A 24,460-nucleotide genomic window follows, 5' to 3' on the forward strand; every position below is an offset into this window, starting at 1 on the left:
TATTCTATGCAAAGTAGGTGTTTTTTTTTCTTGTTAATGGTTATATCTTACTAACATAATAATTCAATTCAATTCAAGAGATATAATTTAATTTATTAGATTTTAAATTTATTTTTTAAAATTATCAGTTCGAGTCCTATAAATTTTAAAGCCACTAGAAACTTCTATAATCATTAATTTTAGAGACCATGAAATTAGTCGAGACACATGCAAGCTAGCCGGACACCCATGTTAATAAAAAAAATCAAATTCTTCACCAATAATAAAGCAAGCACTATAACCAACGGTGACTATTAACATTTTTATTAATTAATTATCATATAACTTTTCATGTTCTAAAGAGCTAATACAAACAAGGTTTATAAATATTATGGATGACTAAGGAGAGAATCTAAGACTCAATAATTTGTAGTGTTCTTCAATTCAATCTTACCTATAATTTTTTCTAATTTCTTTTGTATATTTATTGACTTATTGTATATATTAAATGTTAACTTGCAATATTATTCTAAAATAAATAAATAATACTTTAAGTTTATTTCATTGATTAGGATTTGTTTATATATTTAAACATTTTATTCAAATGATGGGAAATACCTTTTATTTTTCATGTTACATTTTTTCTTCACTTAATTAATTGATTTTTCAGTGGACATCAACTTGTTTTTGATGGAACAACCAATTCATTTTACAATGAATAAAGGTGTCCTGAAAAAGTTGATGACTCTATAGAATCTTACTATTTTAAAATATTTAACATAAAAATTAATTTCCATTATACAATTAGACATTTAAAATAATTCATTTTTTGAAGAATTATTTTTCATAAATTTAATTACATTTTAACAAACAAACAGTTCAAAAACTATATATCTCAAGCCTCGATATATAGTACATGTTAGAAAACAAATTTCATACTATATAAATAATCCCAACAAGCGATTACAAGTTTACAACAACACGAAGTTCAAATCCCTCCATTGCAAACCAAAAAGAAAAAACGAAGCAAATTAAAATGAAGAAATTAATTAATTGTGAAATGGACCTGTATAGAGCCTAGAACCAATGCTAGCTAGAATGATTTTCAAGTGTGGGGCTAACATGTTTTGTCAAGAATGACAGAAGATCCATATCTCTTTCATATCGAGAAGCGAAGTTGACATGAGAGGAGGAGAGATGGCCAGCCCTTACTTCCACTATCACGATTCCTTCGGACGGTTCCTCGAGAGGCGTGTGCTCCTTTCATGCCTTAAGCGGGTCCCAAAAGCCCCACAGTCGACCATGAGCCATGCTGATCTTCTCTTCAACCATTATTGGTGCACTTCTCCTCCGTCTATAAATAGAGCAGGCAGGGCTCGGAGACATAGCAATTCAGACAACCTAAGCAAAGAACAACTTCGTATTTAGTTCATCCATTTGCTTCATCAATCAATCACCATGTCTAGCACCTGCGACAACTGCGACTGCGCTGACAAGACCCAGTGTGTGTAAGTGTTCGTCTTTTGCGAACTTGATTAAGTAGCTCTTGCTTGTTTATGGTACTTTATTTATGTTGTGATTGTCCTGGCTACATAGACTATAGTTGGTTCACATTCTTGCATGGCTTTCGTGCATATGTTTGTGAAGATTAATGTCATCTTTCACTAATCTATCAATTACTGGTCTTTTATTCTGTTCATCGAGTCTTGATGCTCATGGTCCATATAAAACTGTGTATATATAGTGCTCCTCTCTCACGCCACGCAATTTGTGATTATTTGGCAGCAAGAAGGGAAGCAGCTACACTGCTGACATCGTTGAGACTGAGAAGAGGTACGTTTTGCCATTCAAAATATCTGCACAAAAGATGAACACAGAAATATCCTCTTTGCCCTGAAGAGCTCGTAGTCTAATTAGCATGTTTAAAACTTAAGAATACTCACTAATAACAAAGATGGCTAAAATGGGGATACGATACTGATGTATGGAGGTCAATTTTTTTTGCAGCCATGTCTACACTGGAGTCATGGAGGTTCCAGCAACCGAGAACGATGGCAAGTGCAAGTGCGGCGCTAACTGCACTTGCACTACCTGCACATGCGGTCATTAAGCACGTATTAAGCACGTAAACCGTCATGTGTGTGGCGTAGGGAGTCGACTAATAATGTAATTTGTGTCCTTCTGCTATAGTACTTGTGGAAGGGGAAAAAAAGGTGATAATGAGTGTCTTATGTTTATGTCTTCTTCTTCTTCAATGTTATGTAAGGGCCATGTCTATGGCCTTAAGTGTGGTTTAATGGAATATTATTGATATAGTACTCTGCCTCTTCACAACTAAATCAGGTAATTAAGGTTACTGTCTGAAGTCGTTTAGATCAACTTTGTTGCGTCCCATCCTGATACGTTGCTTTTCAGCCATTGGATCCCCTTAATTACGATAGTTGGTAAACTTAAACAAAGATCAGTCAGTGCCAATAACCATCATGAGACAAGCTCAGAACAATATCTAGCATCATTTATTATGGAATGTAAAGAAAGAAAACTTAACATACATAAATTGAAGACTTCAATAGCAATGAAGGCAAACGCACGTCAGAGAAAGAACTTTAGTCTACTTGTCACACCACATGTAAAGACAAGAATAGAGCATCGACAAAGAGATTAGGCGCGCGCGCACAATATTATCAAGGTCTCATCCATGCATTTTGGCTATTTTCAATTTTTTAGTGCAGGTGAAAGAACAAGAATGATTGAACAGATGAAATGGTCAAGATCAAAGTTGCTTGTCTTTTCTAGCTTTATTCCTCACAGTTGTCATATGAAATTCCAAAAACATGTGTTCTTTGCTCCAAATTATATTGTTAGATTATCAACTCAAGCATATGTAACAGTCCCCAGTAGCGATGAAGCCCTCAGAACGAGCTACAGGGCTGATAATTTTAAATCATTTACCATGCAATTCATTCAGTTCTGTTCTTTCTTTGCCAACTAATGTGTAGGCCAACTAGTGTTCCAAGTTCAAAGATTATTCTGCATGTTGATTAGGTTCACAGAGAACCTCAAAAGTATCAAATTCTTTCTTAAATTGGTAGATGGACCGGAAAGTTGAGAATACACAAGAAGTTGTTTGTTTAGTAACAGAAGAAAGAACCTTAGAGAATGTATTGTTTGTGTTTATAGAGCTTGAAGAAGATGACCACTTAGAAGAGGATGAAGATTCACATTACTTACCTTAGGGTTTAAGGTTGTCTATCCATGCAAAGGTAGTGATTAATATGCTGGACTACTTAGAGATACAGTTCTAGAGTAACAATGGGCCACTGTGAAAGCTGTCTATGTTCTAGGTTTTGTGAACTATATATTATTGATGGGTCTAAAGTAACAATGGGCCACTGCAAAAGCTGTTAAGTTCTAGGTTTTGTGGACTGTATATTATTGGTGACTGTATATTATCAATCTTTAGACGAGACGTGATAAAAAAACGTGTCTTTGTCCAAGCGATTAGTGATGAGCAAACCAGATTTGACCCGAGAGAATACACCTAGAACTGAACAATTGGTTTCGGGATGTCTGATTAGTCTAAGATTGAGTCCACAGTGAATCACAACAAGCCTTCTACTCAAGAGTGTTATTTTATTAGGCTATATGGATATTACGGGTCCAATTTGGAGATGTGTACGAGTTTATTAGGTCAATGAGGCTTCAAGAGGGCTTATAAGATGATACAGAAAAGGAAGAAAAAAAAGGGAGAATCCGTCTCTGAACTGAATGATAATTGGTATAGGAAGCAATGAACGAAAAGTAATTTCAAAAGATGAACTCGGAAAAGGATATAAAGAACGTTAAACATGGAGAATCTGTTCTCGATATCAACAAAGAAGATAGAACTAGCTTCGCATGCAGAGATTAGCAGTTGCAAAAGATGATCTGAGACTCAACAGGAGAGGTTATCTTGATGCATTGTCGAACTTTACATTCTAATCAACATTGTTGCCCACGAAGTTATCCTCTCTGACTTGCTTCTGAGCCATTACATCTCCTCTCGAAGAGCTCACTTCAGGGGAGACGTGATGACTCAGAAGAAACAGCGAGGATAATTCAGATTGTGATAAAGTTGATTAGAACATCTAACCTGGGCAATGCATCTCAGATAATAACCTTTCCCAGATCTTTTCAGCTCATCTTTGGCAACTGCTACCTGTAAGGATAACTATGGACAAGTGAGGATAAGCTCGCATCAGCTCAATGTGAAAGTCTATAACTATCATCAGAAGTTCAGAGCAATATCTAACATCATAATGGAATTTAAAGAAGGAAATATGAATGGGAGAGTCGATGGCATGTGAGGAATCCCTTACACATAAAGAGGAACAACTTTTCTCTTCCTGTAAAATCACAGGTACAAACACAAATCAAATAACAGACAAAGAGAAGAGACAAACACAATATCAACCCCATCCAAGTATTCTAGTCATTTTCAATTGTCATTCTGTAAGGAAAAGAAATCATCATTCAAGAAGCTAGAAATGCTTGCAAAGTTGAAAAGGTCAAGAAAAGCTGTGTTTTCTAGCTTTATTCCTCACATTTGGTATGTGTAATTCTATATTCCAAAATGGTATTGATTTATGAACTAAACCGTATCTACCAAACTCAAATGTTAAAGCCCTCAGCACGAAGGCACTGTCGATGAGCATCGATCCATTTTGCACAAGCAGCTTCACCATGCTCCACAACGCATTCATCCCTTAGTTTCTTAGTTTCAGGGCAAGCACAGCAGATCTTCTTCTTTGGCTTTGATTCTTGACCAGATGTTGTAATTAGTGACACCTGGCTTACAGCTGAGGAAGGGGAAGCATTTTGCAAAGGTAGCCCACTCATCACAAATCTGCAGAAAACACAAGTACTGTAAAGAAGGAAAGAGGGCATAGAGAAAGGAATGAAGAAAATCAATTTGAAGTAGAGCATCAGCTTCTGGGAGAGAGGGAAGGCAGAGCGAAATTGGTGCGTGTGGCGGGGGGGAGGGGGTCGAAAATATCTGTTCAGATGGAGGGCAAATACTTCAAACATTATCAATTTTCTCTCTTTTTGCCAATTAATGTCTTTGCTGCCTGGGTTCTTTGTTCCGTATATTGTCTGATGAATCAACTCACTAAAACAATTTCGATTTTTTGTTCATGTGCTCTATTGCATGGCTGGTCTCCAACATATGAGATTTACTCGTATCATAATTTGTTTTCCTGTATAAAAATCACTAATCATCCCTCTAATGCAGCTCGTAGCACATGTGATTCAGAATGATATCTGACTCCGTCAAAGACTTTGAATCATTGCCCATACCATAAAGTTGCTTGCTAAGCCAGAAATTTAAACTCAATTAAGTACACGTACACTGCATGGTAAATCAACAAGATGAAAAGGCTATTTTTGCTCGTATTCCCATTTCCCCGCATAAAATTTGGCCACAAAACTCTCAGCATTCTATTCAGTCAAACTAATGAAACTAATTTAGAAACAGTCATGAGAAACAATGTACACAAAAGCTTAATAAAAATGAACTCATATGTCAAGTATTGGAGCAAATGTCTTTTATTTCTTATTGTATCAGCACTTTAATTGACCAGTTCGTGGGAAAGAGACCACCACTCTAAGAGATGCCTCATTTCTTTATAAATCAAGGAAGCAACTTGACTCAACTAAGCTTCTCAATTACACAATTGAATAAAGCTGTATAACATGAATGTTTTGTAACGAATGGAACACAGACAGACACAGATTCTACATAGCCCAAAAGTTGAATGAAATCACTTCCCTTGCAACTGTATCTGTTCGTGAACTTTTCATTACCATATTTTCATGTTACATAGCAGTAGTCTGTGCAATTTACTACTGAATTGTCAACAAGGATATCATTCTCCAACCAGTCATGACTAACTATCCACCACTTCCCAAATCAGTAACTTCAACTACCTTAATAAAAAGAAAGAAGATAATTCATTCGCCTCAAGTAAAAATCCAACCTTTTACTCTTAAAATCCCTGCTTGATTATCCATTTAATTGCAGTGAATGATCCTGTCTGTTATGTTCTCAATTTCCTGACTTTGTAAAAAAATATAATATCTTCTTTGAAACTGAACCTACATGCTGGAATTTTAACAAAAAAATACACCCCAGGAAACAAAAATCAATTTATGGCACTACAAATTTGCAATCTCGACTCAAAATCAACTACAAGAGAAACCCATTTGAGCTTTCCCTTTTACACAAAGTAATTAGAATTAAAGGAAAAAAAAACAACAATTCTGAAAAGAAAAAAAAAATGCCCAAATAATGAAGGAAAAAAAAACAAAACAAAACATCAAACCTCAAGAGACCATCCACAACTTAAGAGACAATAAAGTGACAGATGAACATACGTAAACACAGAGAGAGCTAAAGAGAAAAATAATTTACCGTTAGAATTACTGCAGACAGAAGTGAAAGATTAAGATGCTGAGGGCTTTGTAGGGTTGATGTTGTCGCTGAAAGCTAGAAATTAGAAATTAGAAATTTCAAAGAGAAATAATGAGAGAACGGGTCCTTCACTAAACTAGATGCTGTGGGGGTCGTGGGCCAGGCCTTCGTGGCCCAATAACAGCCATGACTTTCTTTTTAAGTGAGAACAATGTTGTTTTTCCATAGTAATTAAATTTAAAATTTGTTTTATTTTTATTTAAAAAAATAAAATGATAAATCGATTTTGTTTAGAAAAAAACAATAATAATTTTCATTTTAATTAAGTGTGTGGTTACATTAATGGTTATTTTTAAAGTATGTTTTTATTTAAAAATATATTAAAATAATTTTTTTATTTTTTAAAATTTATTTTTAATATAGCTTGATTTAAAAATATAAAAAAGTTAATTAAAAATAAAATAAAAAATTATTAAAAAGTTTTATTAACAGCAAAAACAAATTGAATAAGATTGATTTACAAATTACATTGAAGGTGGACAAGAAGCCAATATTGGAGCGCGCAAGTAACTTCTCGAGTTGAAGATTCTCAGTTGAAAACAACAGACAACCCCCAGATCCCATCTCCAACTTTTCTTGGAAACCAATCAAGAATTAAGAAAACAGTAATCAAGAATCTGATGCGTGCCTTGCCTCCATTTCTCTAAAGTTCCAGATTCAACCTGTAGCCAAGAAAAATGAAACCCCACTTGGTAGAACCCAGAAATGTAGCCAATACCAGCTCAAGTTTATTCAATGATGGAATATCTAACTGTTGTAGCTTCTTAATCATACTTCTCTCTCCATGAATAAACAAGAAAGAAAACCCATGAAAGAGCCAGAGCAATATCACCAACAACTAGTCTAGGCAAATCATGAGCCAGATCTTCAAGCTTCTGCTCGAAGTAAACTCTCCAAAAGGCCACTGAAACATGAAGCGAGGTACAACCTTTAGCAAAGAAAATTTGGAACTCTCTGTCCTTGACAAATGCTACCATAAACAAGAGGAACCCAATAGCAAATAAAAGCAACCCAGAAAAGGATTCGGAGGTTTGGATCAAGAGTTGGTCATGTGACGTCGACCCTTTAAGCTTTGTTGCTATTTCAATGCCATGACCAAACACAGTGACCTCATTTGTGAAAAACATCATTAAAGCTCCACAAGTTAGAGCTATGACAGAATGAAGCATGCATACTAGAAAGAACCCAGATGATCCCATTTAATCAAGCACGAAAGGAACGCCTTTCCCCTCCCCTTTCTTTACCTCTATCTAGAAAAATGGTTCAGCACGACAAGATAAGGCCTTTGAACATAGCTCTCAGTGGAAACTACAAGAAAAGAGTAAAATGAACCCTATTGAAAGAGCCCTCAAACCTATTATTTTAAATGTGTGATCTCGAAGAAAGAAAATTGAATCAATGATCAAGATTCAAAGCCCAGGATTTTAGTGCAAGCCAAGACACCAAAACCAAGATAAACCCATTAATCAAAGATAATATTTATGGCTGTTTGTTTCATGTAAAGTTCAGTTTTTTCAAAATCAATTTTCCAAACTTTTATATATTTTTTTGTAGGAAAAGTTTTTTAATAAAAAATATTGGAAATGGTTTTTTATATTTTAAATGGAAAAAATTTTCTAAAAATTGTGAGAAAAAAAATATTTTATTATTTATTAATTATATCAAATTTTGTCTCATATTTTGAATGCTATATAGTTTTTTATTATTTTAATTTTTAATTTTATCTCTAAAAATTTGATATAATTTGATTTTAAAATCAACTTTAATTTTATTATTATTTGCTTTTTTTTATCCTTTTCTCAATTGAAATTTTTTTATTTATCAGATTTGGTTTTTATTTTTTTAATTGTATTTATTTTATTTAAAATAATTTATAAAATTATAATTGTTTTTAATTTCATTACCTTTCAACTTTTTTATTTGTTAAATATGGTTTTCATTATTTTAATTATTATTTATTTTATTTGAAATAATTTATGAAATTAGATTTTTTTAAATTTTATTATTTTTTAACATTTTTAATCTGTTGATTTGATTCTCATTCTTTTAATAAACTGAAAATAATATTAATAAATCAAATATTGGACAACTCATTTTACATGACAATACAAAAAAATATCATAAAATAATTTATTCTTTTAAGAATTTATATTTTTAATATGAAATGCTTTCCATCAAACAAACGAAACTAAATCTCTGCCATAAACAATAACATGAAAATAAATCTTGGATGAATATGTTTCAAACAAGAAAAATAGACATAAACCCCTACCTCAATCTTTAATATATTAAAATAATATTTTTTTATTTTTAAAAAATTATTTTTAATATAAAAACATATAAAAATTTAATTTGAAATAAAAAATAAATCAAATTTTAAAAAAAATATTTTCAAACGCATTACATCTTCTAATTTGCTTTGGCATGAAAGAAAAGCTCCGGAAGGACCGGAACTGATATCTTGCTGATAGGGCTTCCGAGACACGTGCCAAAGAGTGGGTGTGTAAAAACAAGCGATGGCATAGGAAGGCACCCTCACTTTTGAAAAAAACTATCCGTAGGGTTGAAGGTTGAAGTAAAATCTATCCTTCTTCCGTTCACAGTTCCTGTAATACCTTCATGTGATAATCTGATGGAGAAATATGAGATTCAACATGTATGAGACAAAGAAGTGCTTCTTAACATCTTAGCGAAGAAGAGCAAGCCAAGGGACAAAGAATTATCGCCCCTACTCAAGGTGGCACTGCATTCGTGGAGGTGTAGAGGAGAAAAAGGAAATCTTCCGTTGCTTTTAATGGACAAAGCACAAAGCCTTGCATCTAATATGAAGGAGAATTCGAAGGCAGAGTTTCTCAGGATACACAAGTGATGGATTCGTGAGCCAGGAAATGAAAATCTAGATGACATTAAATGATTGCAGCTTCCAAGGAGCTTATTTGATATCAAGTATTTACAGCAATGAAAGAATATGAGACATCAACAATTTCCAAACAAAATTTGAGTTGCTTCGTTCTGGGGCCATTCTAAATATTTCTAACCAAATCCATCATCCCTTGCTGTATGATGGGGGAAAACCTAAGTATACCTCTCCTACAAAAAGGCTTGTTTCTCCCTAATACCCGCAGCAGCCTTGCGGTGTTGCCTTGAACCAGATCTCCTATCTCTTCCACGCCTAGAATTTTTACCTGAGCTCCTCCCGGATGAACTATCACGATGCAAAGGTGGGGGATGTCGAATAGCAGGAGCAACCGGGGGTGGCATTTGGTCCAATAGATCTTTGTGGTAAGCCTGCAAATCAAAAGAACAATGAAGTGCCGAGCACAAAAATAACCTTAAAACAGTCGCATTTTCTTACAAGAAACTAAAAGGTAAGATTTAGCATGGTAAGATTTAGCATAGTAAGGCATAACTTAATTTTTAAATCGAAGTTCATTATCCATGTCAAAGATTTTTTTTCTTTGATAGGCGTCCTGCACATCAAGATTTAACGAGATAGTTCCTGCTTTTAGCATCATTTGGCCAGAGCACCATTCTCCTTCACTAACTGCACTCCCAGGATGGATTTTAGCCTCAAATGCTACTTGTATGGAGAACATGATTAAATGAATCGAGTATTGCATTAAATGCCCAAAAACACTTGGCCGGGATCAGAAAATAGAAAAAGGATCAAAGGCACCCATAGAGGTCAGTTTCTTGCACTGTAAAATAGTAGCTAGACAGCTTAGTCCAATACACTGTTGTCAGAGGATCCATTTAGTTGTAAGAAAATCACACCTCAATGGTGCACCCAGCTCCTAGCTGTTTGGGCAACAGGGAAGCAAAAATAAGGGAATGACATTCATCTATCTTGAGAAAAAATAAACAAGACAAACAGGCAACATAGAGCAGACCAATAACAGATTCTCATACACCGAAAAAAAAAACATAAATTAATATGATAATACAATTAAAAAGCATTCAATTTTTTGAAAAAAATTATAGGAAAAGTTCACTTACACAGTTCATTTAGAGCAGACCGGTAGATAACAAATAGTTTAGTTTTAGATGCACTCGTTTCATCTCCTCTAACAATAGAAAGACAAAACATAAACATGTACCTGAATCACAAAATTACGCCTCTCACAATCCAGAAACATATTGATGCTCCAATCAACTTTAGCCATCATTTTATCCCTCACTGTGGAAAAGCTTAACTGATCCCTGGCAGTAAACCGATCAACTTCATTGAACCACAGGCAGGTAAACAGATTTGTGATGGGAATATGTTCCCTTATGATAACACAACCTTCAGGAACATCTGCAAAAGGTCAGTAGTTGAACAGAAAACATTAGAAATACAAATCTTCAAGAACATCAAGCGCACGCATACACACACAGGGGATTATACACATACCACTGGTTATTGGAAGCTTAGCCTTGGAATATGGCGATAAACCCTCCTTTTTATAAAATTCAATCTGGTAATCAATGGAAGAATTGCCATACTTTCCTGCAGCTTTGTTAGCTTCAGCCTCTTCAAACACATCAAATCGGCGATAGTGTCTTGAGATTGCAAAACTGGCATTTTGCTGCCACAAGAATCTGTACCAAAGGATAGCTCAGGTATAATTAAAACATATATAGATTGTGCAATTATACTAAAATCAAATCTACCTATTTTCCTGCTTCTAGAGGCCAGAACTGCAATATACATGAAGATCTATGCGATAAATGCTTACACCAAAAAAACTGCCTTAACATGACTCAACAAAAAAAAAAGAACACATTGCCAAAACATGAACCACTGTAAACCAACAGAAAGAAAACATTTCCTTGTGATTTGATCTATTTGATGAGATAAAAACACAGTAAGTATACTGTTATTGTTCATCTATATTTCAATCAAAGCATGTAAAAAGAAACTGTTTTGGCTGCTTGGAATCAGGTCGAATCCACAGCGAGATTTATCAGTAGGACTACCTTTCAATAGATTTGCCAGCTCAACAAAAATCAAATCTACTAGTAAATTACATGGATTTAAAAACAGCTTACAGTATTTATGGACAAGCTGGAGTTCGAAAAATGAGGATCTTTGTTAACATCGTAAAATAGGCTCCTTTTATTTGTATACCTTACATGGTAAAGCACAAAACAAAGTCTTTTCTTCACCTAAGTTCAATTGTTAGCATTGCCAAGTCAGATGATAAAAAAAATGCCCATTTGTAATTATATTTGTCATACATTTTGCAGAATTAGAGAGAAACACATAAGTTGCCTCATGATGAGACAAGGAAACTTATGGTGGTTCAAAACTTTTGCAGTGATGCACATGTTGGAACCAGAACTTTGTACCATGACTCAGGTAACAAGAAGAAAGAAAAGGAGTTTCCATACATCTCAATTCAAAGATACCAGAAAAATTATATATATATATAAAAGCACTGAATTCACAAGCCATTTACATATCTGAATGACTTCCTTCGGTGACCACTTAATTTAAGCATAAGCAATATATACCTCTCAAGAACTTGATATGGATCCACGACAAGCTGGAGCTTTCCATCAATCCATATGGAATACCTAACATTAGGCAAGAGCCTATGCAATAAAAGTTTTGGAACCTGTCCATAGACGTAACACAATAACGGAATCCATCATTAATTGCAGAAAATATTTTATGTTTTCAGCAAATCGAAAAGAAAATGACTTGAAGGACAAGGTACTATAGAATATCAAAGCCCCCAATAAAAAAGAAAAAGAAAGAAAATGGAAAATCTATAAAATTAATTTATTAACAGAAATTTATTCAAGAAACTCAGCCATTAGGATTAGCACCAAAATTGAAATTTCTTGCACTCACCAAGAGAAAAGCAGAAATTTGTTAAAAAATTGATAGCTTCATAAATGAGTTAACAAGAAGCAGCAGAACAAGAGGAAGAAAAAAATTAAGGAGAGAGTGTGATGCAATCCAACCGAGGTTTGAAGCCTAGGTAAATGAAAGACAAATTTGAAAGAAGCAGGCAAAACAACCAAACAAATGCAAACAAACCTTTCCATTACGTCTTGCATCAGTGTAAGGAATGTTACGGACAACAATAATCCTCCACAGTCCAATCCTCATATTGCTATCTAGGGCGCTAGAATTCTTCAAATACATTTCTGTCTCTTTATCAATAAACATATAGAAAGGAACATTTTTCCTAGCTGCTTCACTAATGTTCTGTGGCTGTTGTATTATGTCATAGTTCCCTGGGAAAGTGCAATGATGAGGAAAGTAGAAAATATGCATAAAACAAGAAACCTTTGCAGAATGTCTAGTGCACAACAGTACCAAATATGGCTGACGCAACAATGACCTCATGGGAATCTTCCAGTTTCATCAGGTCAGCTTCATCAATATCAAATCCAGTCTGGAAACCAGGTCTATTTCCTTTAACAAATCTGATAGCAGAAAACAGCCAGCAGAAAAATTAAATGTGTTGATATGAAATAAATGATTCATATTTGTTACAAGACATCATAGAATATAGGAGGACAGAGATCATGAGATTCATTCAAGACAATGTCTTCAATGCTTATGATTTTACAGAAAGATGGCAAGTGAGAAGGACTCCTACCCACAGTGAACTGTCATTGATTCACGTATATCAAAAGAATCATTCCTCTGCTTTAGAGAAGGATATCCACCAAAGTCCGAACCTCCATGTGATTCAGTTTTTACTGGGTTTTCATCAACAACATATGTCAAGTTGTGCAGTACTGGTGATGCGGATGAGGAGCATGGCATGCTAGCTCTAGCTTGCTCAGCAGAAATGTAACATACTGGACACGCTGCATAACAAACAAGCAACAACAAAATAAATACCACAGCAACAGGAAATATATTAGATGTGAGCATTTTTCGATTCAACTAAAAGTACAGATTTCTGTATAATTTATAAGAGATATTAAGGGTTATTTTATATCAATTTGAAATTGAACATACTAGTATGTCCTCTGCAGCGAACAGCAAACAATAATGAGCAAGGTAACAACATTAACTGCAAAAACATGCCATTTTTTCCTGTTACAGAATGTGATGGGCACATTCTTGGTGCAAGAAAAATTATATACCAGAATTTAGTAGATTCAGGATCGAAGTCATTTTTTACTTCCAAATGCGTGCACAGATCAGAAGCAATTCAAATTTATGGTCCAGTTCAATATATCAATGACAGGATGATGGTAAAAACAAGAAAATAAAGATCAGAAGCAATTCAAATTTATGGTCCAGTTCAATATATCAATGACAGGATGATGATAAAAACAAGAAAATAAAGAACACTTCAACTAAAATAACTCAAAACCAGAAAATAAGGAACACTTCAACCAAAATAACTTAAAACTTACGGCGTGGTCCAATCCGTCGTCCACCAGAAGGAGGGGGAGGAGGGAGAGAAAACTTGTCGCATGGATGGCCCAATGTACTATTAACTTTATAATGACAAACAGTGGAACGATGGCTTACTTTAGCGATGTTGTCAAAATGTAGACTACCCGTTGGTCTAACAGTTGGACTTGTGGTTTCTGGTGCACACAAAACATCAGTTATTGCCTCAACCAAATCTAAAAACAAATAGCAGTAAAAATCCCAAGTGTTTCAGGACTTTGACATCATTGCTCAGATGCAGAAAATAACTAAATAACAGAATCTTTCAATCTGATCAATGTTTATAGTCAATTGATTATCTCCTGTTTTTACATCAAGACGATGACTTTGTCTTTGTATGCTTTCCTCTCAAGATTGAAAATAGAGACAAAAAAAAACAAGAAGAAGAAGAGATATTATTTGGCTGTCAGCTTTCCTATCAATGGTTTAGCATAGAATGAGAACTAATAGCAACAAGGTCATTACTCACTTAAGGCTGCACCTATATGGGGAACAGAATTCGTGCAGTACCTCCTCTTTATTTCTTGTTTCTTTCTTTTTTTTCCCTTTCTTTTCTGCATGGCACAGCTGCTCTCAAGCCATGAACAATGAATAAACATTCCAATTCAAACAACAGGAAGAATAAAAAGATGCTCATAAAGTTAAACATTCCAATTAAGAACTACTACAATTTATCTTTTCTAGTGAGTACAGTATAGACAACTGGAACTAATAAATAGGTGCCTAATTACTCCGTCATTCCCTTGTAATTATAAATATTTCATCCTCTTGTGATTAACTTAATAGAATCAGTACCAAAACATACTTACAGCTTGAACAAACAATTACCTAAATCACTAAAACATTTTACTATATAGGAAAAAGAGACATGTTTGGAACCATACCTTTAGTGACTGTAAAGGAACCCCAGATGAAAACTAGGAGAGCAAGTGAAACCAAGAGCAACATTGCAAATCTTCTACGTCCCAAACACCGGGTAATACCCAGGAGAACCCGTTCCTTCTCCCTTGAACTAACTGGCAGCATTTTCGAAGATGGTTTTCGTGCATTATTTGATGATTTTCCATCACACAACAACGATCCATAGCTCCCCCTTTGACCTAATGACCCTCCATTCATTGTACCTCTAGACCCACAATAATCCCACCTTTCATGTCTCCTTTTCTCCTACAAAACTCATTCTCTCTCAGTAACCAAAACCGACTACTCCTGATTTGTAATACCCAAAACTCCACTTCTCCTCTCTTTCCTCTTATCTTTTATGCAAAGACAAATCAAAAACCCCACACACGCACACAAAGAAAAAGAAACAAACTCTTTGTTTCCTCAAAATCAGGGTCTAAAACTTAACCCACCAAACTACAGCTAAAAACAAAACCCAGTTTAAAAATTTTAAAGAAAATATCAAATACCCTGAAATCGCAAATGCAATGATAACCTGTTAATTGACCCTTTTTTCTAGGGATAAAAGGGAATTATATTCTTCCAATCAATGGAATTGCATGAGAAACTGATTCACAATAGTATTCTGATACCAAACTAAAGAAAACAAAACCTCAACCTTAACCTTAACAAAAAGGGTAACCTACATTAGCCAACAAATAACGACAACAACAATAGAAACAAAAAAAAAATGAAAAAGAAAAAGGAGAGACTTTAAACACCCCGAGAAGAGAGTTTTAGAGATGGGGTTGCCTCCGAAAATTAGATTTGAAACTCAAATTAAATTCCTTTTGAGCTTATCTTAATTGGGTTTTTGTTGTTGATCTTTCTGTTTTTACAGGTGTGTCTGTGCGCGCATCTTCTTCTTGTTTAGTCGCGGTTGGAGATGTTTTTAGATCGATGATAATTTTAAAAATTATCTGTTTGTTTTTCTTTGTTTAAATCTGATTTTCATATTAGATTATTGTAAAATTTTGGTTTAAAAAAATTATAATTTATAATTTTTTAAAAAATTATTTTTATTAAACTGTATTTATAAAAACAACCATACTAAAAAATACTTAATTGATTTGATATTTTGTTCCTTTACATAAGTTATTCATGGAAGAGCCAATATTAACAAAATCTCCTACAATATTACATTCATTACAATTATAATTATAATATTATACAATTATATAATACATTAAATTAAATAAATATTGTTAGTGTTGATATTATTATTGTTATTGTTATTACTTATTAATTATTAGAAGTGAAAACTCTCAAAAATTAAGAACATGATCATAGAAGATATCCAAAATATTTAAATTTTATTCATTCAAGTCTCTACCGATCAAAAATCATTACAACCTTTAATATAGAAAAATTAAAACATCCTATTAATTTTTGAAAAATAGAAAAATAAAAATAGAAGAAAATAAAATTAACTAAGAAAAATATTTATTTTTCTAAAAACAAACTCATGCATCAGTCTCTCAAAGTTAAGGAACTCGTCTCGAGTGCAGATCTCGATCAACAACAGCCATCCATAAATATCCTTTTTGTGTGGGTCGTCCATCAAGATCCCTAACACCTTTATGCGAGGCGCCCCATCATGGATCCCCAACACAATATTTTTGTGCATGTCATCTCATCGTGAATCCTACCACTAAGTTTTTCAATAACAATAACTAATGCAAATAAAAGTAACACACTTGTTCTTAGACATCTTTTTCATGAAGAGGAACCCCTCATCTTCTCTTACACATGTACACTTTGTTCTATAACCTTTTTCAATCATGATTATTCAACAACATAAAACAACTAACCACCAATAATTATTGATCTATAATATATGTCATCTATGACCTCCAACCAAAACCATCAAGAATTGTTAGACCCTGATATCAACTAATGTATATGAAAACGAAGGATAACGAGATTTGTTACAAGTTAAAACCCTCAAAGATCAAGAACATCATAATTATAGAAAGACATCTAAAATATTTAATTTTTATTAACTAATTCTCCCTTGCCGAAAGCTATCACAATCCTTTATATAGAAAAACTAATAAAAAAAACTCTATTATAACTTAATAGGAAAATAGAAATAGAAAAGTTATTCACTTCAAATATGAAAACTATAAAAGTCTAAAAATAATAATAAATAAGAAAGTAAAAATATGAAAAATAAAATTAACTAAGAAAAATATTTATTTTCCTACAAAAAAACTCTTACATCATCTCCTACTACCATCGAACAGGCGTCATTGCTATTATCAATATCTTTCTAACCACTAACCTTTCATCTTTGATTTAGTCTCTATCACCTCTACCCAAGAAGACAACCTTGCTTGTTGTCGATCAACCTTTAGAATCCACTTCATCGAGTACCACGCCATCATTAACAGCCAACCACACTGAACAAAAACACCACCACTAGGCCAAACCAACCTCGCTCCTCAAGTTAACTTTGGCCTAGTAGACCCACCAGGTTTTCCAACACTTTAACCTATTTATTTTTTATTGGTTTAATAAATTCATAACTCTAAGTAACACTATCAACTTAGACCTCTTTCACTCGAAATCAACCACAAATTTCAACCCCAAACCACACGAATCAACCAATAAAACAACTCATAATCTTATCAATCAACACACACTAAAACTCAACCTTCAAAGCATATTGTTTCTATGTTTTTTTTTTACATGTTCAGTATCAATGAGTGAAGCCCATGCCCTACCACCCCACAACTCACTTATACATGTTCAGTATCAATGAGTGAAGCCCATGCCCTACCACCCCACAACTCGCTTATACATGTTAGCATGTGGAGTACACATGCCACCACTACCCGGTTCAGTTCTAACAGCTTCAAGACAACTTTGGCAGCTTTTAAAGGTCAATTTTAAACCTCAAACACATTGATTTATTTTGTTTTAAATAATTTGCAATGTGTTGTTAATGTTTTTATAAGTGGATGTTATATTTTGCCGTTGTGTAACTTGTGTTGAATAATGATGTTTAATGATTCTTTTCTTATATGATTGTTTTGATATATATCAATTGTTGTTTACCGAAGAACCAACCCAAAAGCAATAAGATCCTTAAAAGGATATTGTCCACTACATGTTACTACAAGATAGACTTTGTTATTTTATGTAAAAAATAATATTTTTTTTGTTTTTTTACCAAATAACCCACTCATGGATGATAAGATCCTTACAAGGGTCATGTCCTCTAGAAGTTGAATCTTTATTGTTGGTTTTTTAAAAAATATATATATAAATTGTATAAATATTCATTTTACAGTATATGCTTGAAATATTACTTGGCTATTGTTTTTTTTAATTTGTGAATATTTAGGTCTTGTGATATACTTCTCCTCGTTGTTATAAATGAACTAATAAGGTTGGGTTAACGTGACCCCATAAAAGCACATTGAGTGAGAGTAGCGATCTTTGGGCCCATCTCAAGAATAATTAAAAAAGATGGGCCAAAGCTCAATTAATCATTATTATCTTATCGGGTTCAATGCCTATATTCCAGAAGTGAGAATTGAGTCTTGTTGCTAGACTTAGTCCAAAGTCATTGTCTTAGGTCTTTATAGCCATTTACCTTGAAATGAAAAACACGTATACATGTTTAGGAAAACTTTTAGCATGTACCATAATGGGTACCTTTTATTATATATATAAAAAAAACAATTTACTTTAGGTAAGATATATAGGGTGATTGTTATCTTTTCTATATATAATCAATCTCTTACCTCAAACCTTAAAGGTCTATAAAATGTTCTTAGTTACTATAAAACTAGATAATGATTTTTTTATTGTACCCATATCGAGTCCCAACCAACTCATCAAGATGTCCCTGTGATGGAATGACGACTCCATTAAGGAGTTAGCAAAGGCTAGGCTCTGTTTGCTATAAGAAAAATAAAAAGTAATCTTATATATATATATATATATATATATATATATATATATATATATATATATATATATATATATATATATAAAGATTATTACATCCAATGAGGTGCATGACCTGAGTTATAAGTTTGAGAGGTTTTCAAATTAAGTCATCGATTAGTGGGTTGGATCAATTTTTTTAAAAATGTAGAAAAAACTATTTGAGATATTGTTATGATTTAACAAATAATATTATATTTGACATATTAGCACATAGGATTCTCATTCTATTAAACATTTATTATCTTTTCACTTCACAATTACATTTTCACTAGATGATGTAAAAGATATTGACAATCATTGTATTTTTTTTAAGTTGATAAAAAAATATTTATCGGAGCCATATTCGAGTGCATGCATGGGGCTAGTAGCATTCTATAGTGAATAGAAAAAACTAGATCATTGACTCGCGCTACGTTGTGGTGCAGATCAATTTTAAAAAAACATAAATAAAAATATTAAGGAATTACTAATGTAATTTCTAGTAGAAAAAAGATTTTAAATCATGTGGGGAATGACTTGATATAACTCGATCAACTTCATGAGTCTAAAAACAACTTAGATGACCGATAAAAAATATAATATGAATCGAGAAAAATTCAAGATGACATTTTAAAAAAAAATTAAGACAACAACATATTGGATTGACTTTGGTTATCCTAGATTAACCTGTTAAATCCATGACTCGGGTCATGAAACCGTGATAACAAATTATGAACCCCAATTCTCAATCAATCAAATATTAAATGATGAAATAGAAAAAATGATATAAGTCAACCGAGGTTAACCCATCAAACTCATGACTTGGGTCATGAGACTGGAATAATTTCACAGAAATAGATTGAATCCAATTATAAATTATAATTCTCAATCAACCATATATTGTAGGATAACATTGAAAAACAATAATTGCAAAAAAACCTTCGTCAACCAGGTTAACCTGTCGAACTCACAACTCATGTAATGAGATTAGAATAATCTCATAGAAAATAAACTAAAATGAATTGTAAATCTTAATTCCAAAACAACCCAACATTGAAGTGTGAAACCAGAAAAAAAATCAATTAAAAAAAACATAACAAAAATCCAAGTTAACCGAGTTAACCTGTCAAACTTGTAACTCGGGTCATAATTCCAAGATAACCCTATAGAAAGAAAAAAAAATATGAAGCTTAATCTCCAATAAACCTAATATTAAATGATACAATTAAAAAAGAACATGATAAAAAAAACCCAAGTTGACCGAGTGAACTTGCTAAACTTATGATTCGGGTCATGATACTAGAATAACCTTATAGATAGAAAATAAAAAATATCATAAACTCGATCCCTATAAAACTCAATATTAAATGATTAAATTGAAAAAAAAACTAAATTTAAAAGTCAAAGAAAAGGGAAAAAAAACAGATCATTGTTTGAGTGAACATTGATATGTGAGGAGGATAACAATGAATTCCCCTCCTTAATTAGTCTATGTTACTAGATTGGTGGGTCGTATTATCCAACGGGTCAGCCAAAACTTCTTTCAACATAAAAAAAATGCTTAGACAACAATTATATTTTTAAATAAACAAGGGGAATTTGAGAGTCTGGTCATTGACTATATTGGATTCAATAATCTTGATTAATTTAATAATATGATAAAAAAATAGGCAACAATAACAAATAAATTAAACAAAATAAAATCGGCCCGGGTAAGCCTGGGTGAATCTGCGAAACCCATAACCCGACATAGGAGATCAGGATAACCTTATACAATGATGAAATTGAAAAAAATCAATTGTGAAAAAAGAATCTAAGTCAACCTGAGCTAACTTTTCAAGCCCGTGACTCAGGTCCTAAGGCCAAAATTATCCTATAAAAAGCAAGCCTTGGAAAATCATGAAGTCAAATTTTTGATAAACAAAATCCCAATCAACAAAATATCAATGGATAAAATTGAAAAAAAAAATTTCAATAAAAAAGCATCTAAAACAAAATAAATAGCAATTAAAAAAATAAAGACCAAATTTGACATAAAACTGAAATGAAATAAAATGATGAGGGATGCAATTGAAAAACAAATTCAATTAAGAAAATGATTAAAAACAATAAAAATAAGGACCAAATTTGACAGATAAAAAAATTAATGGATGATGAAATTGAAAGAAAATTTCAATTCTATGGCTTATTTAAAATTTAAAAAATAGTAATGAAAATAATATGGATCAAATCTGAAAGAAAAACTAATTGAAAGGCTGGTTTAAAAATTTGCAGGGTTGGACGCAGAAAATGAAGAGGAGAGAGAAAAGAATGAAAGAATTTGCTTCGAAAACGCGGGATGGAGGGGCCGTCATGAAAATTCAAATATCGCCGCGAAAAATGATGTTTGGCCATCGGACAACGTTGTACATGTCGTTCAAAGAGCGCAGACGAAGCCACGATCGTTTGCATGAACAACATAAGTCATCCACTTTTTAATATTAAATGATATTTAAAATCTGCTAAAATATCAAATTGCCTCTGATCTAACTCAATAATAACAAAAGAAACCATGATGAAAAGATAAAAAAAAATACTACTGGACTCAAGTTAAAGATAATTTGAATTCAAAGACAATTTAGTTATTTTATTGTGCTATTAAAATTCAATATGTTTTTTTTTCTTTAAAGTGTATGTTAGTCATTTCACTATGCAAAAAACAACAAAAAAATGTTATTACCATTGCGATCGGAATGAGTTTTTTTAGAAGGGCAAATTATTTTTTTAAAAAATCATCTTTATACATGTATTTTCAAGTAAAAAATACTTTGAAAAACAACTGTTATCATAATATCATAATATCAAACATGCTCTAATAATATTAAGAATTCAAATTTCATGTCAAATCATGAGAAAATATCTTTTTAAAGTCGGAATAAAAACAAAAACAAAAAAACCAGAAACATGTATGTTTACAATCATACTTGAACTTTATAAATCTAAAGATAAATTATGTTACTATTATAATAGATAAATTCACAATTGAGATGCTTATAACTTTGTATAAATTGACATCAATTGCCAAAATACCCCCATATAGAATTGAAATGAGAAAATATTAATTTAAACCCTCATATATTATTCCATTATCAATAAAGTCTAAAATCGTTAGATCGCATCAATTTTATTTTAGACACAATTGATCTAGACAATGTCACCTCTCATCCTCTACTTCCATTAAATATTTCATCCATATTTTTTTTTAGTTTAACGTGGGTATCCGGGCCAGCATACGCGCATCTCGACTAATCCCACGGGCCCTGAAGTTAACGACCATGTAAGCCTCCAGTGGCCATCATATGAGCAACCACATGGCTCGAACCTGAGATCATAGAGGGAGCAAACCTCTTGGTCCCAAGCTCTTACCACTGGACCACCACCTACATAGTTAATATTTCATCTATTTTATACGTCGTCGTTGAGGGATTCATCCAAGATGCCAAAATAACACCAATTTATCATAGTCAGAATTTTCCTCACTTTGCTAGCTTGTGTAAACGAAAGATTAACAATTACTTGGTATTACAAATTATGTTTTCAGGACATATTGAAGTTTATTTTGATACATTTGATCAAAGCACTTTACAACATATGCAAATTAGACAAAGAATTTTTAATTGGAAGTATAATGGATGATTAAATTGAAAAGAAAAATAAAAAAAAGCCTCGAAACAATATATATAGCAAATAAAAAATTGATGATTAAAGTTGATATAATCAATATATAATAAGTTATTTTTTATTTTTTTACAACTTCTAAAAAATATATTCTTCTTAAAAAAAATACTTTTCTTGAAATCAAATAAAAAAATCAATTGAAAACTACTTTTCATCTACCAATAATAAAAAAAATATGAAAAAGTTTTAAAAATAATTTTTTCTTAAACCAACAGTCATAAAAAAAGGTTTACTGGATTCATCTCATTATTTATATGGTATTTGAGAACACGATTGAAATCGTGTTTTTTAAAAATTTAAAAATCGTTTTTTTTTTGCTTAAAAATATTTTTTTTGTTTTTAAATCATTTTGATTTGCTAGTATTAAAAATAATTTTTTAAAAATAAAATAAAATTTTATTTTAATATATTTCTAAATATAAAATACTTTAAACTATAACCACACAAATTAATTAGATACTGCAAAATATAATAATAGAGTTTGGTAACTAAAATACAAGGTGTCAAGAACCTATGCTGACGAGGAGCCTCGCCTGGTGTTGCACTCCATGGAGACATGTATAATACAATGTCCAAAAAGATGGACCAGACAAGAAACATTGCCTAGGCTTAGAAGGGTCCCATTAACTTGCTCCTTGTCTCGATCACAGAAGACACTGCCATAAATTTCATGTATGCTTTTTCAAATGGATCAACTGTTCATTATTTTTTGGACACGGACAACTATTGTTTGGCAACAGGTCTTATGCGCACCTCCAATGGACCGACCATGACTTGCCTCGTGTCCATGTCATCTAGTTTCCTATATAATCCTTGTTCCGTCTTGATATAACACAAAGTCCTTGACATAGGCCGATAATTTTTTAAGGAAAACAAATACTCTTCTTACTTTTCTTTTCTTTTTTACTTTCTTATATTATATTATTATGTTTCTCTAGTTTTTATTCTATTTGAAGAAAATAGTTTTTATATTTCCTATTAGTTTTTTTGCAAATTGTATAAAAATTAAATGTTTTTATGTTTTTCTATAATTATTATATTCTTAATCTTTAAAAAATTTAGTTATAATTTGCTATTATTCATATCACGTGGTGTTAGAACTTCACAATTCCTAATAGTTTTAATGGAAGGCCGAAGAAGATATTTGCAGGAATTTAACTATTCTTGATAATTAATTATTGCATGGGTTGGGAAAAGTCACGGAACATTCATTATATGACTGTATAAAAATAATGAGGAGATTCTCTTTATATATATTTTTGGGGTTTTGTTTTTTTTATTAATGTGGGTGTTCGAGTCAATTTGCGCGCATCTCGACTAATTTTACGGGCCCTGAAATTAACAATCATGTAAGCCTCCAGTAGCTCTGAGATTTGTAAGACTCAAATTGATAATCTCAAAAAAAACAAATCTATAACCTGACTAATTAAGTTACACTCTTTTCATAGATATTTTCTAGAAAGTTTTATAGCATAGAAAAAGAGAACATGGATCGATTCATCATGTGATTTAAGGCTATGTTTGTTTCTCGGAATTCACTTTTCGGGAAACCACTTTCCAAACTTTCCTGTATTTGTTTGACATTATGAAAGTTAGTCAACGGAAAACACTTTCCAGTCAAAGGAAAATTTGGTTTGGTTTCTAGAAAAGTGTTTTCCTGAAAAATTTGGACGGAAAACACTTTCTGGAAGTTGTGAAAAATTTAGAAATGTCATATTATTTGCTAATTATATCAAATTTGGTCCTCAAACTTTTGATTGCTATATATATTTTGTTTTGAATATTTATTTTTCAATTTCATCTTTTAAAATTCAATTTTTATATTAACTTTGGTCATCATTTTTATAATTGTTATTTGCTTTTCCCTTATCATTTTTTTATTGAAATTTTTTATCTATCAAATTTGGTCCTCATTCTTTTGATTGTTACTTATTTTTTTTGAAATAATTTTTGAAATGTTAATT

At 32.3% G+C, this 24,460-nt stretch overlaps 3 protein-coding genes across 4 annotated transcripts; 1 reads left to right on the forward strand and 2 right to left on the reverse strand.

Annotated features, from left to right (window-relative positions):
* Positions 1–1,319: 1,319 nt before the first annotated feature.
* On the forward strand, positions 1,320–2,297 carry LOC7462330 (metallothionein-like protein type 3). The gene is made up of 3 exons (XM_024581504.2): positions 1,320–1,487; positions 1,765–1,812; positions 1,987–2,297. Exons 1-3 carry the CDS (start codon positions 1,438–1,440, stop codon positions 2,087–2,089), a joined length of 201 nt encoding a protein of 66 aa, XP_024437272.1. The 5' UTR covers positions 1,320–1,437; the 3' UTR covers positions 2,090–2,297.
* Positions 2,298–4,427: 2,130 nt separating this feature from the next.
* LOC7460819 (uncharacterized) lies at positions 4,428–7,950 on the reverse strand. Its single transcript, XM_052445271.1, has 2 exons — positions 6,431–7,950; positions 4,428–4,864 (listed from the first exon to the last, which is right to left on the reverse strand). The coding sequence occupies exon 1, from the start codon at positions 7,687–7,689 to the stop codon at positions 7,255–7,257; it is 435 nt and encodes a 144-aa protein (XP_052301231.1). The 5' UTR covers positions 7,690–7,950; the 3' UTR covers positions 4,428–4,864; positions 6,431–7,254.
* A 1,417-nt stretch (positions 7,951–9,367) lies between these two features.
* On the reverse strand, positions 9,368–15,752 carry LOC7462332 (probable hexosyltransferase MUCI70). 2 transcript variants are annotated; one of them, XM_024611449.2, is made up of 10 exons: positions 14,783–14,932; positions 14,368–14,465; positions 13,859–14,035; positions 13,087–13,300; positions 12,801–12,910; positions 12,519–12,718; positions 11,987–12,090; positions 10,884–11,071; positions 10,588–10,787; positions 9,368–9,778 (listed from the first exon to the last, which is right to left on the reverse strand). In XM_024611449.2, the coding sequence occupies exons 2-10, from the start codon at positions 14,456–14,458 to the stop codon at positions 9,581–9,583; spliced, it is 1,482 nt and encodes a 493-aa protein (XP_024467217.2). In that variant the 5' UTR covers positions 14,459–14,465; positions 14,783–14,932; the 3' UTR covers positions 9,368–9,580. The 2 variants fall into 2 exon arrangements, with proteins under 2 accessions (XP_024467217.2, XP_002317500.3); XM_002317464.4 differs by lacking the exon at positions 14,368–14,465 and having other exon boundaries at positions 14,783–15,752.
* Between the last annotated feature and the right edge of the window lie 8,708 nt (positions 15,753–24,460).

The sequence above is a fragment of the Populus trichocarpa genome, chromosome 11 (genome assembly GCF_000002775.5).
Source record: "Populus trichocarpa isolate Nisqually-1 chromosome 11, P.trichocarpa_v4.1, whole genome shotgun sequence".
Taxonomy (NCBI): domain Eukaryota; kingdom Viridiplantae; phylum Streptophyta; class Magnoliopsida; order Malpighiales; family Salicaceae; genus Populus; species Populus trichocarpa.

Excerpts from the sequence above, each read along its gene's own strand:
- LOC7462330 (XM_024581504.2), top strand. The coding sequence starts at position 1,438 with ATGTCTAGCACCTGCGACAACTGCGACTGCGCTGACAAGACCCAGTGT. Across the intron at positions 1,488-1,764 it reads GCTGACAAGACCCAGTGTGT|CAAGAAGGGAAGCAGCTACA; the intron begins GTAAGTGTTCGT and ends ATTATTTGGCAG. Across the intron at positions 1,813-1,986 it reads ATCGTTGAGACTGAGAAGAG|CCATGTCTACACTGGAGTCA; the intron begins GTACGTTTTGCC and ends TTTTTTTTGCAG.
- LOC7460819 (XM_052445271.1), bottom strand. The coding sequence starts at position 7,689 with ATGGGATCATCTGGGTTCTTTCTAGTATGCATGCTTCATTCTGTCATA.
- LOC7462332 (XM_002317464.4), bottom strand. The coding sequence starts at position 15,017 with ATGAATGGAGGGTCATTAGGTCAAAGGGGGAGCTATGGATCGTTGTTG. Across the intron at positions 13,301-13,858 it reads ACGACGGATTGGACCACGCC|CGTGTCCAGTATGTTACATT; the intron begins GTAAGTTTTAAG and ends TTTGTTATGCAG. Across the intron at positions 11,072-11,986 it reads CCATATCAAGTTCTTGAGAG|ATTCTTGTGGCAGCAAAATG; the intron begins GTATATATTGCT and ends CCTTTGGTACAG.